The sequence below is a fragment of the Lutra lutra genome, chromosome 13, assembly GCF_902655055.1.
Source record: "Lutra lutra chromosome 13, mLutLut1.2, whole genome shotgun sequence".
NCBI classification, from domain to species: domain Eukaryota; kingdom Metazoa; phylum Chordata; class Mammalia; order Carnivora; family Mustelidae; genus Lutra; species Lutra lutra.
In genome coordinates this window covers 12,609,595-12,624,288 of record NC_062290.1, presented here as the reverse complement: position 1 = coordinate 12,624,288, position 14,694 = coordinate 12,609,595, and the positions used below count along the sequence as shown (strand labels likewise).

Here is a 14,694-nt window from a genome sequence, read left to right as displayed (position 1 = left end):
TTTATTAAAGATTTTTTATTTATTTATCAGAGAGAGAGGGAGAGAGAGCAAGCACAGGCAGACAGAATGGCAGGCAGAGGCAGAGGGAGAAGCAGGCTCCCCGCCGAGCAAGGAGCCCGATGTGGGACTCGATCCCAGGACGCTGGGATCATGACCTGAGCCGAAGGCAGCTGCTTAACCAACTGAGCCACCCAGGCGTCCCAGGACAGTAAGTTTTTGAGGTAGAGTCTCAGGAGTAAGATCTGGCTATATATTCAGACTCGAGGGACCTTTGCATATAGATGACAATTAAAGTCATTGTGGTGGATGGGATCACCAAGGGAATGTGTGTGGAGTGAGGGAAAGGAGGGTCTACACCTGGATCCTGATGGTATCCAATATTTAATGGTTAAGCAGAGGAAAAACAGCCTGCAAAGAAGACCAGAAAAGGGCCAAGAGGTAGAAAAAAATCAGAGAGTGTTGTGGAAACCAAGGGAACAGTGTGCTTCAGAAGGATGGGGTGAAGGGCAGCGCCCAGTACAACAGAGAGACAGAGGAGGAGGAGGACTTGGAAGCATTTGTTCTGTTTCTCAAGACAGATATTGTTGGCATCACTAGTCAGAACAGTCTCAGAATGATGAAGGGGCAGGTCACAAGGGGTTGAAGAGGAAGAAGTGAAAAAGTAGAGATGCCAGTAGAAACCAGCCTCTTAGAAGTTTGGCTGTAATAAGAGGTGAGTAGCTGAAGGGAGCCATAATTTGGGGGATTTTTCTTCAAGAAGGGAGGGACTTGAGTCTGTTTCTGTGTTGATGTTAGGGGAGAAAATAGGGATAGGGAGAATAGAATTGATGAAATAAATCCTAGGGTGGGCCTGAGGAGATGGGGTCCAGATCTAGATCTAGAGGGGAGAGGAACCATCTGTATCCTTACAACTGAAGGAGAAGTGGAAAGAGTATGTATGCAGAGGATTGATGGCAGGATATTGAAGTTTCAGCCTGGAGGTTTTATCATTTGTTACCAAAATAATAATAATAAATAACAACACCAATAATCATAATGGCACCACTTTCGTTGAGCTTAGTGCATCTCAGCACACATCACAAGTGGTCCCTTAACTCCTGCAATGGCATTCAGAAGTTGTTTTTAGTATCTCTGTCATCCTCCCATGTCTCTGATGATAAAATTAAACACAAAAAGATTAAGTAACTTGCCCAATGTTACATGACTAATAAGTCATATGGCTGGGATTTCAGCCTACACCGTCCAGCTCCCAAGACCACATCCTTAACTATGATGTGATATGACTTCTCCATAATCATAGCAGCGATCATTTATCTGAGTTCATATGTGCATTAGGCTGTGCATTTTATATCTCATCTAATATTTACAGTACTCTAATTATTATTAATCAATTATTAATTGACATATGGAGATGCTGAATCACAGAGGACAACCTGCTTTGGTTCACCTGACTGGCAGGTGTGTAGGTATAGGTACAGGAGTCAGACCATCTGCCCACTGAGGAGGCTGGGGTGAGGCGTCAGACGTGTTCAGTGAGAGAGTGGAAGATGGCGGCCATAGCCCCAGCAGAGAACAGGAGCCAGAGCTGACTGGAGCCCAGGGAGGAGGCAGGGAAGCACTAGAGGGCACAAAATTACGATGCACCAGCGAATCCAGAACAGAGGGGAGAGAACACATTCTGAAGCTTCAATATAGCAATAATACGCTATTGTGTTACCTACTGCTGTGTAACAAATTACCCCAAAATTTAATGGCTTGACACAACAATGATTGTGTCACGGTTCCTGTGGGTCAGAAATTTATTAGTAGCTCATCTGTGTGGTTCTGGCTTGGATCTCTCTTAAGGTCACTGTCAAGATATCAGTTGGGGCTGCATCATCTAAAGGATCGAATGGGGATACGGTACCTTCTTCTAAGATGACTCACTCACATGGCTGTGGGTAGGAGTCCCTCCCCATGTGGACGTCTCCAGAAGGCTGCTTTATTATGGCAGCTGGCTTCCCCCAGAGTAAGTGATCCAAGAGAGCTAAAAGGAACCCTTTCATGACCTAGTTTTTTGCAAGTCGACACACCATCACTTCTGTTTTATTCTATTTCTTCGAAGTGAGTCACTGACAACTGCAGACTGGATGGGAAGATTTTCAAAGAATTTTTTAACATATTTTAAAAAACCACCCCACTGACACATGGTGATTTCTTAAGCAAGTAACCCGTTTTAGAACTTAAGGGCCTTTTTCCACTCTAGATAGGCCCTTAACCTGGACGGTCCGTGGCTTCCCTCAGGACAGGGCGAAGGGAGGTGGGCCAGAAATGAGGACGATGTAACCCCCTGCAAGCCTATGATTTGAGGGACACATTTTCAGAATGCTGCAGAAAGACATAATTGTTCCACCTGTGGATTTTAGCAGTGGATTTTAGGCACCTGGACACTCTCTGGGACAGATGTCTGGGTTTTACTGGTTTCTTGCTTGGATTGCTGGGCAGAAAGGCAGCATCTGGGTTTCATATGACCCTACTTTATACCTAGACTTGCAGCCAAGCTGGCTGAATGGGTACTAACCAGCCCAGTATCCCTGCTAACACAGACCTCGCTAAGCTTATGAGGACACACAGTGTCTTTCTCTATTTGGTTTTCATCTCCTCCTCTCAGTCCCTATGTTCCTCGTTCTCAGACAGAGAGTGCTGCCCACGTCTCGGCAATATCCCCTCACTCTCCCAGAAACGCAGGCCTGATCCTACAAGAGCCTTGCCCGTCCCTTTTGTGTCTCTTTCTGCAAAGCACAAACCCCATCTTGCCGCCCACTGCCGCCTCTCCTGACTTCTGCATACTCTACAGTTCTAGATGACTCATCTGGAAATAATCTGATCGGCCGTCACAAGGATTTCAGTGCTCAGCTGAGCCACTGGCAAAGATGTCCAGCAGCAACACCAACCATAATATCCTTTATAAATTTAACATCAGGCTGGCTCCTCCATCTTCCCTCTAAATGGCTCCTGGTCTGTACAGGAATTTAAGATCTATGTCTGTGTAGATTTAGAGGAAAGAGTGTTTGTGGGACACGTTTGTCCAAAAGACTTCACTTCTCTGAGCATCTATAGTTTTGCCTATATGGTAAGCACAGAATGGATTAATCCATGGGAAAGTTTTATCATAGTGCCTGATAGAATAAGTGATCAGTAATTCCTCACTTTCTTCCTGCCTAAATTAAAATCATAGTGCTGTTATGAGGGAACAAATGCTTCGGTATCCTGCCTGCCTGTTACTTACCATGAGCATGTTGATACGTACCTCACTGGGTCATAAGTTCAGGGATTGCCAAAGGCTGCGATGGGTAACACAAGAACCCAGTTGAGCTCAATTCAATTCTGCTCAGGAAAGGAGTTTCAGATGAGCCAACTGCCCCTGCATGGTAGAAAGCACTAGAAAGGGGAAGGAGACCCCAGGACAGGAGTGACCCACCTCTATGTCCTTTTTCTGTGCTACCTTGGAAGAAGCAGATGTACTTTTCAACACAGGCTGTTCAGACTCAATCTTAGAGGTAGAAAGCCCTTAGAAACTACAGACAAGTAGTTTCAATGTAATTTGAACATTCAGTGAAAGACATTACCTAGGTGCAAAGTTGTATGTCTCCTCAAGCCAGCATAGTACTTACCAAGAACACTTCCTCAAGGCATTCTTAACGTATGAATAGAGGAAGAAAAGAATGAGTTGAAAGACTTGCCCAAAGTCACAAATGAGTAGCTGGAGGAACTAGAATGCCGCCCCCCATCTCCTGACTGTCCACTAAGTACTCCTGAATGAGACCAGAACATGTGTGAAAGTAGCTAAAAAAACTCAAGCAGGTATCTTAGATCAGCTCCCAAATGATCCACTGAAGTACCCCCGTGGGTAAGAAATGTAGCAAACTGACACCAGCTCATAAAAAATGTTCAGATTTTCCATGGTGTCTCTGGATCGTCCCCTCCCGGCAACAATAATGACCCTAAAAATACATCAAGAGCTTTCACCTTCATTAATTTCTCTCTTTTTTTAAAAGATTTTTATTTATTTATTTTAGAGAGAGAGTGGGTGGGGGGCAGAGGGAGAGGGAGAGAAGCAGACTCCCTACTGATTGCAGAGCCCAACTTGGGGCTTGATCCCCCAACCCCTGAGATCATGACCTGAGCCAAAACCAAGAGTCAGCTGCTTACCTGACAGATCCATCCAGGTGCCCCTACCTTCATTAGTTTCTTAAACATTAATTTCAACTTCATTACCTCTTTGTTTCAGAGTCAAGATATACAGAGGCCTTGGAACCAGGATTTTACCAGTCAGCCAGTACAAAGTGGTGTAGATATATTAAAGAGTGCAGAATTCTTCCATCTCGCCTTGAGGGACAAGAAAGGGGCAAAAATGTTATTACTTAGAGGTATACTGGCCCATGATACCCAAAGAGTACAAAGTATCTAAAATCCACTTTTTTTTTTTTAAAGATTTTATTTATTTATTTGACAGAGAGAGATCACAAGTAGACAGAGAGGCAGGCAGAGAGAGAGAGAGGGAAGCAGGCTCCCTGCTGAGCAGAGAGCCCGATGCGGGACTCGATCCCAGGACCCTGAGATCATGACCTGAGCCGAAGGCAGCGGCTCAACCCACTGAGCCACCCAGGCGCCCTAAAATCCACTTCTAAGCAGATTTCCCATCTAGGTATATATAATTCTGTATGTACCAATAATGAAGGCCTTTCAGATGCCATTCAGCCTTCATCAACCCAGATTCCACATCTGAAATATGAACACGGAAAATGATTTGAGTGATTCTCTTCTTAATTCCCTCAAAGATAGTACATAAGCTGGACCATCTTTTATTCTTAGGGGAGTCATCCATTATGTATAGGCATTAGGATTTGATGCTCTCAGAAAACAGTGACTGAGAGATGTGTTAGAGCCATCTAACATGTCTACAAGTCCAGAACGTGTCACACTTGTTCTTGCTGTGGGCTCACGTGCACACACACACACACACACACTTCCAAAAAAGCGCTTTTTTATGAGCTCTTAACAATGCAAGTAGATGCATTACCTCCAAAATTTGTCAGAGGGAAGAATTTATTTGTATTCATGTGACACAAAGGCATGACTTTTTTTTCCCCGATTTGAGAAGCAACAGGAAGATCAGCAAGTCTTTTGTAGATATGCAAATTGTAACTCAAACAAGAATAGACTGCTGGTATGTTTGTTATGAAGAATATTAAGAGGATTTTGTAGGCAAGTAGACCAACACGCATTCCTCTTGAAGCACTTGGGGAGCTCTTTCCAACTTTGTAGCTAATCCACCAATAATTCCAGAGCCTCGCCTTCTTAAATGGCCTGAGAGAAGGTGACGGAGTAAAAACACGCCACGTGGTGTGTTTTGCCAACTGATTGCTATTTTTTTCTTCTTTACTTAAAAAGATTGATTCAGGTCTCTTGTGGAAAACAAAAGTCTGTGATTTGTCTGTCATCATATCATTTTGGTCACTAGCTTGCAGTGGGAAAATCAGTTTGTAGTTGGTAGAATAAAGCCAAGCCCGAGAAGGAATTCCCATTTATAGATTGCCTGCTAGGAACCAGGCAAAGTGCCCGGTACTTTGCACCTGTAATCTCATCTAACCCGCGAAGTTAAGTGGTGTTCTCACTTCCCTTTTACAGATGAAAAATGTGAGCCTCAGATTTATACAGCAGCTGGCAGAACTCATGGGATTCGGACAGATTTCCATGGCTTGTATGACCAGGATTCTCAAGGATATGGCAGAAATCTTCCTCCAATGATGATAGCAAAATAAATTAGGGCATTTTACTTACTTTCCAGTTGTATATCCCCTATTACACAGCAGACAAAATTTCTGCCAAAATATGACCACTTTTAACTTACCTTCATATGAGATCAAACAAAACGGGTAGCAGTAAGATGAAGAAATTAAAATTCATGTGCTACTGTAAACTTGACTTGCCATGACTGATTCAAAGGAACAGTATTTCCAAAGAGCTGGTACACCATGTTTCACAAGAAAAGAAGGTCCAAACTCAGAAGACTGATGCCCCACTGTCCTTAGAATCCTGTGGTGAGGAAACATAGAGAATTTAGTTAGATGATTTAATACAGTTCTGTTATTCTCAGATTGTGGTAAGTATGTCAGTTGGCCCAGAATTATTTTCACAACCTTCTTCATTTGAAAATTTTGTGTTCACTGATGGTCTTTAACTCTGTTCCCAGGAATTAAAAAGTGTGTTTTCATGTCTCAGCTAGAACAAGTGTCTGGGATTCACTATCACACACTGTTTAACCTCTAGAAAATCCACTGTCCCCTGCCTCTCAAAGAAATAATTTGGGTCTTCCTCCTCCTTGGCTTGGAGACTTGGGGACCTGCTCAGAAAATAGTGAAGAGTAACTAAAGCATTTTCTTTTGTCCAAAAGCACAATGCAGAGGCTCTTAAAGGATAGGAGAAAGTCCTTCTGCTAAGCCTCTTTTCTTTCAGCAAGGCATTAATATTTATTAACTTGCACTTTGCTATAGAATGAATGTTTTATAATCAAAAATGGGTAACAACAAAATGGGAATTTCAGCCACAGGCGACCCACTCTTCAGTGATAAAGAACTCAGGATGGAGTTAGCAAACCGCTGTCTCTGTATTTTGGAGGACTCTCGTGTACTCATCTAGACAAAGCAGTAATTGAATACCGCTCCATTACTGGAAAATATCCAATCCATTACTGGAAACAATAATCGGAAAGTTACGAGCTTCCTTTATCACTAAGAGTCAACTAAATGAGGCTATGAATTAATGTTGTATTAATGCTACATTAACAAATAAGACATACATGAAAAAGGAATGAAGGCTATTTCATAGGCTCAAAATTACACATTTTAAATTTAGATTAGATCAACTCCCAAGCAATTCAGAGAGGGTCCTTTTTTTTTTTTTTAATTTTAAACAAAAACATGCCTGTCTCAAGTTTTCCTGTTCATTCATTCACTATGTATTGAGTAGATTCTGTGTGCCAGTCACATAGAAATGGATTTTGAAATCAGAATCAAGATCTAAAAAAAAAAAAAAGACTTTTATGAGATCTCTACTATTAAAGGCTGCCCTTACTAAATCACTTTGTAATTTCTTTAGCAAACTATTCAATCTTACTACAGCTTTCCATGAGTGAGTTATTACATACTGAAAATGAATGAGAGCGTCTCAATTCCATAATGAATGTACACATCGCACAAAGGCACGGAAATAAAAACCCAGTAGCATGTATTTCTGTCCTGTCAATTCTGATGATTCAGTATAAGGATAACCACACCAGGCCTTGTAACAATGAGCTTGTTGAGCTTTCCTTTTCATGGTCTTGAGTGGAGTCTCTACCTAAATATTTTAGGAGTAGATTTCCAAAGCATCATCTTGTTTCCATCATGTCTAAGCAGTGTGGGCAGGGGAACAAGCACAGATTTTGGAATGAGACCCAGATGTCAGTTCTGGTTTGTGCATAAGAAACTCTTGAAAAACCCATTTTACCTCCAGTGCCATTTCTCCATCTATGAGATAAACATGAGAGCACCCTCTTTGCAGGATTGTTGCAAAGAATATAGGTAATGTCTATAAAGCAACTAGAACTAGCAACCCAAACTCACAATAGATTTTGCTTTTCTTTTGATATAAAAAACTGAAAGACTTACTCTGTTTGGGATAGTATAATTCACCACAAAATGAAAATAACACAATAACAAACAAAGACAGATGAATATTTTGATTCACGCTCATTTCATGAGACACGTATTTGACATTCAGTATTTCCACTTAAATAAGGTGTCTAATAAGAACAAGGTTGATTTTTCGAATTAACAGACCTTCAGATGACTGAATGGGCTTGACTGAAAAGATCTGCCTGGCCCCCACTCCCAACCCAACCCTACTCCAGAACCATGATGGCTCTGCTGTGCCAATTGGAGTAAGGACATCATGGAGAAGAGAAAGAAAAAACAAAATGAGTAAACGTTAAAATTACTGTGGTTTGTCAGCAGATGAAAGATCGACCTCACAATGACACAATCCTTCACATGCCAGTTTTTGAGTATGGTGAGAGCACAAACTCTGGCTTCTGTATCAAACTCAGCATATAAACATGTTATTCCTTAAGTATAACCTTGTTGGGACTGGGGAACTTTGACCATAAAATTTGCTACCCACAGTGGTGTTAGGAAGAGGATATAAACTGTTTTCACTGTACCAAAGAACTGATTTATTCTCTCTCTGTTTCCTCTCTGGCTGGTTCTCCTTTTCATATTTTGCTCGCTCTTTCTCTGACTTCCACCTCTTCCTTTTGAAATCCTGCAGGTTGTCCGGCCATATCAGACCATGTCCAACCCCATGAGCAAGCTCACTGTTCTCAACAGCATGCATTCTCACTTCATCCTGGCTGACAACGGGACCACCGGGAAATACGGAGCTGAGGTCAAGCTGCGGAGACAACTGGAAAAGCACATTTCTCTCCAGAAGATAAACACAAGTAAGTAGGCTGCTCTACTCACTGCTGGGCCTCATGGGAAGCCTGTGGAAAGTAACTACAAGTGTACCATGTGGCAATATTATAAGAACTCGAGCAAGTGTCAAACAGGGACCATTATGTGTCTGCAGGGCTAATGGTTAGAACCCGAGGTAGTCATCCGGGGGCAGAGGACTGGACGTGAAAGACGAGGGATTACACGATTAGTGGATTAGCGCTCATTTGTCAGACATGAGAAACTCAATCCCATCTAGGGTGTATGCATGCAGACACATTTTTCTTTCCAGACTTTTCCTACATCCTTTACACAGTACTCTAGGAGGAAAGGCACCCTGGAGAAATTGCTTCTATTTGTTTTTTTGTTGTTGTTGGCCAGAAATTACATATATATATCATATATATATCATATATATCTTAGTGTGTATATAGATATGTATATCTATATAGTGTGTATATAGATATGTATATCTATATACACACTATATATATCGTAGTATAGATCTGCCTATGCTTAGGAATTTCAAGACAACTGGCATTCTCCAAACAAAAGTACTCTGTGTACCTATTTTCATAAACTTTAGTTCTGTGTCTTAATTCTGCGTATTTATTCATTGTCTTTAAATATATATGTTTAGATTTATGTGCATGTTTATGCATACTACATAATCCATATCTATGGTGGGTTTACTGAAATTACCTCTTAAGTACTTGTGCGTTCTATGCTGTATTTAGTGTGCCCACAATTAACTGTGAAAAGGTAACACTGTGAAAACAGCAATGCTCCCCAAATCACTAAGTAGCTTGCGTGTAAATGTAGCAGAGGTAGGAAAGTCATCTACCATGTCTCCTCACAATATTTTAGTTTGTTTCCACAAAGCAAACGTTAAGGAGGATTCATGGCAAGCTCAGACTTTAGGGGTAATTGTTTGTCTCATCAGGGCAACTTGGATTTAATTGATCAACTTTCACAGCTTGCAGTTCTAAATAACAAACGATTCTCTTTGGCTGGATAAGTTTCCAGACGCTCAGTGTGCTGTGATTCAGCCTGTCTGGTCTTTTCTCTGTATTTGTCTGGGGGGGAGGGGTTTCCTTGCCAGAACCACGTTCCTTCCAGAACTGGAATGTTCGCCCTGTCAGATCACACCTTCTCTCTCTTACACTTGTTGCTGTCCCAACGCTTAGGAGCTACTCCTGTTTTGTCTTTTCCACAGGGGTGTCTAGAATAGTACCTTTTGGCCTAGGCCTGAAGTCCAACTTGTATTAGGAAACTGTCTTCTATCCTAGAATCCCCAGCTGTCTTTGGAAAGAGAAAACAGGATTATCCCAAGCTAGACGTCTTTTTTTTGGGGGGGAATAGAAAGGACTAGAAAATGGATCCAGAAATCGGCAGAGATCAAGTGTAACAAAGCACTCTAACCAATGGGTAGTAGGTTTTGTAATACTAAAATTGAATTTACAGTAGTGGATAGAAAGGCCAAATGTTATGAGTGATATCTCCTTAGATTTTGACTTCTTATACACCATCAGATTAAGAATGAGAACCTCAGTGGGAATGACCTGAAAGACACAGGATGGGAGCAGGATAGATAAAGAGCAAATTCAGAGTCAGATTCAGGGATCTGATGAGGCAAAACCTGTCCAGACCAGGAAACCTGTCATGGGGTCGGGCACCGGTGGCAGCTGGGCCGGTTAGTCAGTGATGAGGAGGAGAACTAGGTACATGGTGGTGTAAGTTATACACCCAGCTCGGGGGTGCTGGGGGGCGGGGGCAAACCTGCCAAGTTCTGTCTGCCAAGCTCCATGCCTTACAGGCTGCCTGAGGATAGGGTGCTGTTTTCCTAACTGGTCATCTTAGAGGGAACATCTTTTTGTAATTGATCTTCCTGGTAGGGGGGTGGGGTTACCTTTCTCGTAAAGCTCCCAGAAGTGCTCTCCGTGTGAATGGCCTATGGGGGGACCCAGAGAGGCTCCCTTACGGTGACCTGGCCACAATGAGGCGCAAAGCCCAGAAACATGGCGTCAAAGAGCAGGCCAAGGTGGGTCAGGATGTCAGGGATGCTGGAAGAGCCAGGACCCCCTGCACACGTCTCACGCCATTCAGAGAGACTGTGGACCCTCGCTAGCTTACCAAGGCAGGTAGCAGCACGCAGAAACATTGACAAGTGGGGACCCAGTCAAGGGTCTGGGGCAAAAAGTAGGGGAGAAGCATGCACCAGGTGCAAAGCTGAGGCACAAGGTCAGAGAAGCAGGCCAGAGACTCTCAAACTGCTCCAAGTCCACAAGTAGGATTAGGTCTAAGGTAAGGGGTGAACCCCCCAAGTGGGTTGGGTGAAGGGAGCTGGAATGAGGGTTGGGGGCAGGGGAGCCACATGGTCATTGGATGTATCGTAATTTATAAACATAACTTTCCTCCCTGCTTTGAGATACTTAACTTGAGGATTTGCAGAAACCCATAGGTTCCCATTGAATAAAAATAATTACATGGGAGGCGGAGGTTAAAGACACCCAGAGGAGGTCTCTGAGGTCACAGGAGGTAGAAAGGCTCAGGGTCGCAGTTTGCCCACAGTGAGAAACACCGGGAGTTAGCTTTCACACCAGTTCTGTCCCTGAGCTGAATCTGAGAGGGTCATCACCTTGTCCCAGGTGCCTGGGGCTGTCTCTGATTTGTCACTAAAAGTCCCATGCTGAATGCCCTCCGCGTGTTTCTCATTAAAGTGCCTTTCCTCCTCATCACTTGGGGGTGACCTGCCTACCACAGTAGCCTTTCAACAAGTCTGTTTCTGACTTAAGTGACATAATCTTCTGAAGGATATTTTCCTTAAATATTAAGTGAGTCTTGCTCGGGAGAACTTTCAACCCTTTCTCATCTAAATGACAATCATTCATGATAATGTGTCACAAATACCAGTCTCTTCCATTTGTCTCTGCACCCTGGCCTCCATTATCTCTTCTCTTCCCTGCCCCCCACTCATTCCTGGTGTCAGCTGTCCCTTCTCAAGTATTGTCACTGGTTCCTGAAGGTCTTTGTTTTTAAAGGAGAACCCTTTTGGACATGAGCAGTGACCTGCTTTGGAACACTTTTCCACTGGCCACTTGCTAAACTTCAAATTTCATGTGCAAAGCCTTTTAGGATATAGATAGTTCTTGAACTCCCAGTACAGACCGGTCATGGCTGAGGTCTGGGAAAGCAGCTGTCGACAGTTCATTGACTTTAACTGCAGAGGGGTTGAGTAATAGGTTAAATAAGGAAACAAATAAATACGTGATGTCTGGTAATAAAAAGAACTGTTAAGAAAAAGAGAGCAGAGGAAGGTATAGGACCAGACCTGCGTGGGTGGGTTTGTACGCACACGCGCCTGTGCATTGAGAGGCTGCTGTAAGGTAGTCAGGAAGGGCCTCTGTGAGGAGGTGACATGGAAGCAGAGACCTGAATGAAGTCAGGGAGCCCACTGCGGGGAGAAGATTCTGGAAGGGAGCGAAAGTAGGGACGAAAGCCCTGGGTGTTCGAGAAAGAGCAAGGCATTTGTAGAGAGCTGGGTTTTATTCTAACAGAATTGTGATCTGGCACATTACAGGATCTCCTTTCCGGTTTAGAACCTCACTCTGCTGCTGTGTGCAGAGACCAGACTGAGGTGGGAGCAAGCTGTCCAGCAGGGAGATGTTTTGGGAGGAATAATGCAGGTGGGAATGAGCGCGCTTTGAAATAGAATGGCAGCAAGAGGGGAAGTAAAATGTGGTCGGATTCAAATATATGCATAGATATCTTCTTAACTGGGCTTTTTAAAAAATGTAAAATATATATAAGATAAAATTTACCATTTGCACCATTTTTAAGTATACAGTTCAGTGACATTAAGTACATATGCATTGTTGTGTGACCGTCACCACCGCCCATCCCCAGAACATTTTCATCATTCCACACTTAAATTCTGTGCCCATTAACACTAACTCCCCTTTCCTCCCTCCCTTCAGCCTCTGGTAACCACTACTCTACTTTGTATCTTTGTGAATCCGCCTCTTCTAGATGCCTCATATGAAGCATACATCCTAAGATATATCATGCAGGTAGAACTCAGGAGGACTTGCTAATGAATTGGGCATCCATGGTAAGGAGTAGACACACCAAGTAAAAGCTGAGAGGCCATTCTTAACAACACTGGTAGATTCTTAAAAAGGGGCAGGGGGAGCTAGGGAGAGCTCCAAACAAGTAAGCTTTTGCAGGGAAAAAAAGGCAGGGGGAATCTCTGGGGGAATTCAGGACAAAGGTGATGAGATTCAGTGCACAAATAAAGAGCTCGGCTTTCGGACGTGGCCACCTTCTCCCTGCATAGCAGGAGGGAAGACAGAGCATATGGGCACAGACATGGGTAGGACGGAGCATTTTCTGCTGGGCTGATCAGGTGCTTTTCTGTAGATAGTTTCTTTACAAAGAAAAGAATGGAGGAGGTCATCAGCAAACATCATTGTGGAAGGAGAGGAGAATAGGGAGCGCAAGGTACTACAGTTAATGTAGAGACAGGGAGAATGTCGGGACCAGGGAAATGTAGCTTGACCCCACAGCATCCTGGCCCCATCGGGTATTTTGGTTGTGAATTTTGAGAGCCATGGATCTCTCGGGTTGTGTGTTTTCTTTGCAGCCGTGTTCAGCTCGAGCAATAGAACAGACATAGAATTGGGTTGAGCACCTGCTGGGATTGTGTCTGGCAAGTAGGAGGGAGAGAGAGGCAAGGGAGTGAGGCTGTTTGACTCTGCAATCCTATATACCTATATCCCAGAAGTGTCATCTATGTCTGTGGACGAAAGCAACAGTGTAGTTGACATTCATAAGAACATAAAGTCATTCATCTCAAAGATCAGACTGCAGTGCTGGGAAGTGATTAAGGGCATTATCAAGGGTGACCCACACCTTTCATTAATATTGCCAAGCACCATATGCGAAGTTTGAACTATTTAAATTTTAAAAAGGTAGATAATAAAAAATTCCTCATATTAAAATATTTTATTGCTATTCATATATTCATGTAAATTGAGGCAACTTAACCCATTGCTGGGAACACAGTAGCTGCTCAGGAAATATGTATTAGCTGAAAGGCTACCAAGGGGCTGCTCTAGAAAGTAGCACAAAAGTAGCCTCATGGGACTTTAAAACCCTAAGCATATCTTGTGCATCTATTTTTATTGTTAAAACATTTCACATACAAAAAAGTTGGAGATTATAATAACCCACCATGACTGTCACCCAACCTCCACATTTACCAGCCCATGGCCAAGCTTCGAATCTCCCTATACATACCTACCTACATCCTCCTCTGGATAATTTTGAAGGAAATCCAGACAGCATATCATTTTATCCATAAACATTCTAGTATCTAAGCATTTCTCTTAGACTCTGTTTCTGGATCTGTGAACCCTGGTTAAAGGAGTTGACATAGGAGTCAGCATATGAAAGGATTCTAGCATGTGGCTGTCCAGAAACACAGCTTCCCTTCCTGCCTTCTTGGTGGTACAGTGGTCCCCCACCGCCAGGGAACCATGTCCTGTGTTGATATAGCCTGGATGCCATGGGTTCCAACCTGAGACCAGACCCTCTCATTTGAAACCTACAAGAGTCAAGAGAATTCATCACAATGTGTGTATGTATGTGTGTGTATATATTTTTTCTCTTCTCTTCTCTTCTCTTCTTTTGTTTTGTTTTGTTTTTTTAACCACAAATCAGACCTGGCTCTCCTTGTTAAGGAGGAACCATATATGTCTATAGTTAATGGAAAGATCCAAAGAGAAAAAAATGAGGGCTCAAAATTATGTTCTGGACCATATCATCAAGTCTCTGTTAACATGATTTGTTGAAGAGTAATTGATTTAAAATCTTAACCATTACAGCAATAACCAGAAAACCCTTTTGTCTTTTTCTATATTGTAGAAAGTGTATTCTACACTGTAGTTGTTCCTTCTGCCCAAATAAACAGAGCATGATGGAGAAAATATAACCTTTCTTTAGAGATTCAAGCCATCCAGTGTCTTAGAGCAGTCATGATGACTGTCAGGGCTGTTGACTACATATTTGGTAGCAGTGTCAGATTTCAGGCTAAACGTGAATCAGCCCAGAATATATCTTACACTTTAAATTTTCTTCTCGTAAGTTATCATTTTATTCAAAAAGGGGATTGAAGGAAGAC

General features: G+C 42.8%; 1 protein-coding gene across 10 annotated transcripts in view; it reads left to right on the top strand.

The window, feature by feature from the left end:
* TRPM3 (transient receptor potential cation channel subfamily M member 3) overlaps positions 1 to 14,694 on the top strand; it is a 797,862-nt gene that overhangs the window by 564,976 nt on the left and 218,192 nt on the right. For all 10 annotated transcript variants that reach the window (XM_047699836.1, XM_047699834.1, XM_047699832.1 and 7 more), the window contains exon 6: positions 8,350 to 8,521. In XM_047699836.1, the coding sequence (XP_047555792.1) occupies positions 8,350 to 8,521 (172 nt within the window). The remainder of the gene's footprint in view (positions 1 to 8,349; positions 8,522 to 14,694) is intronic.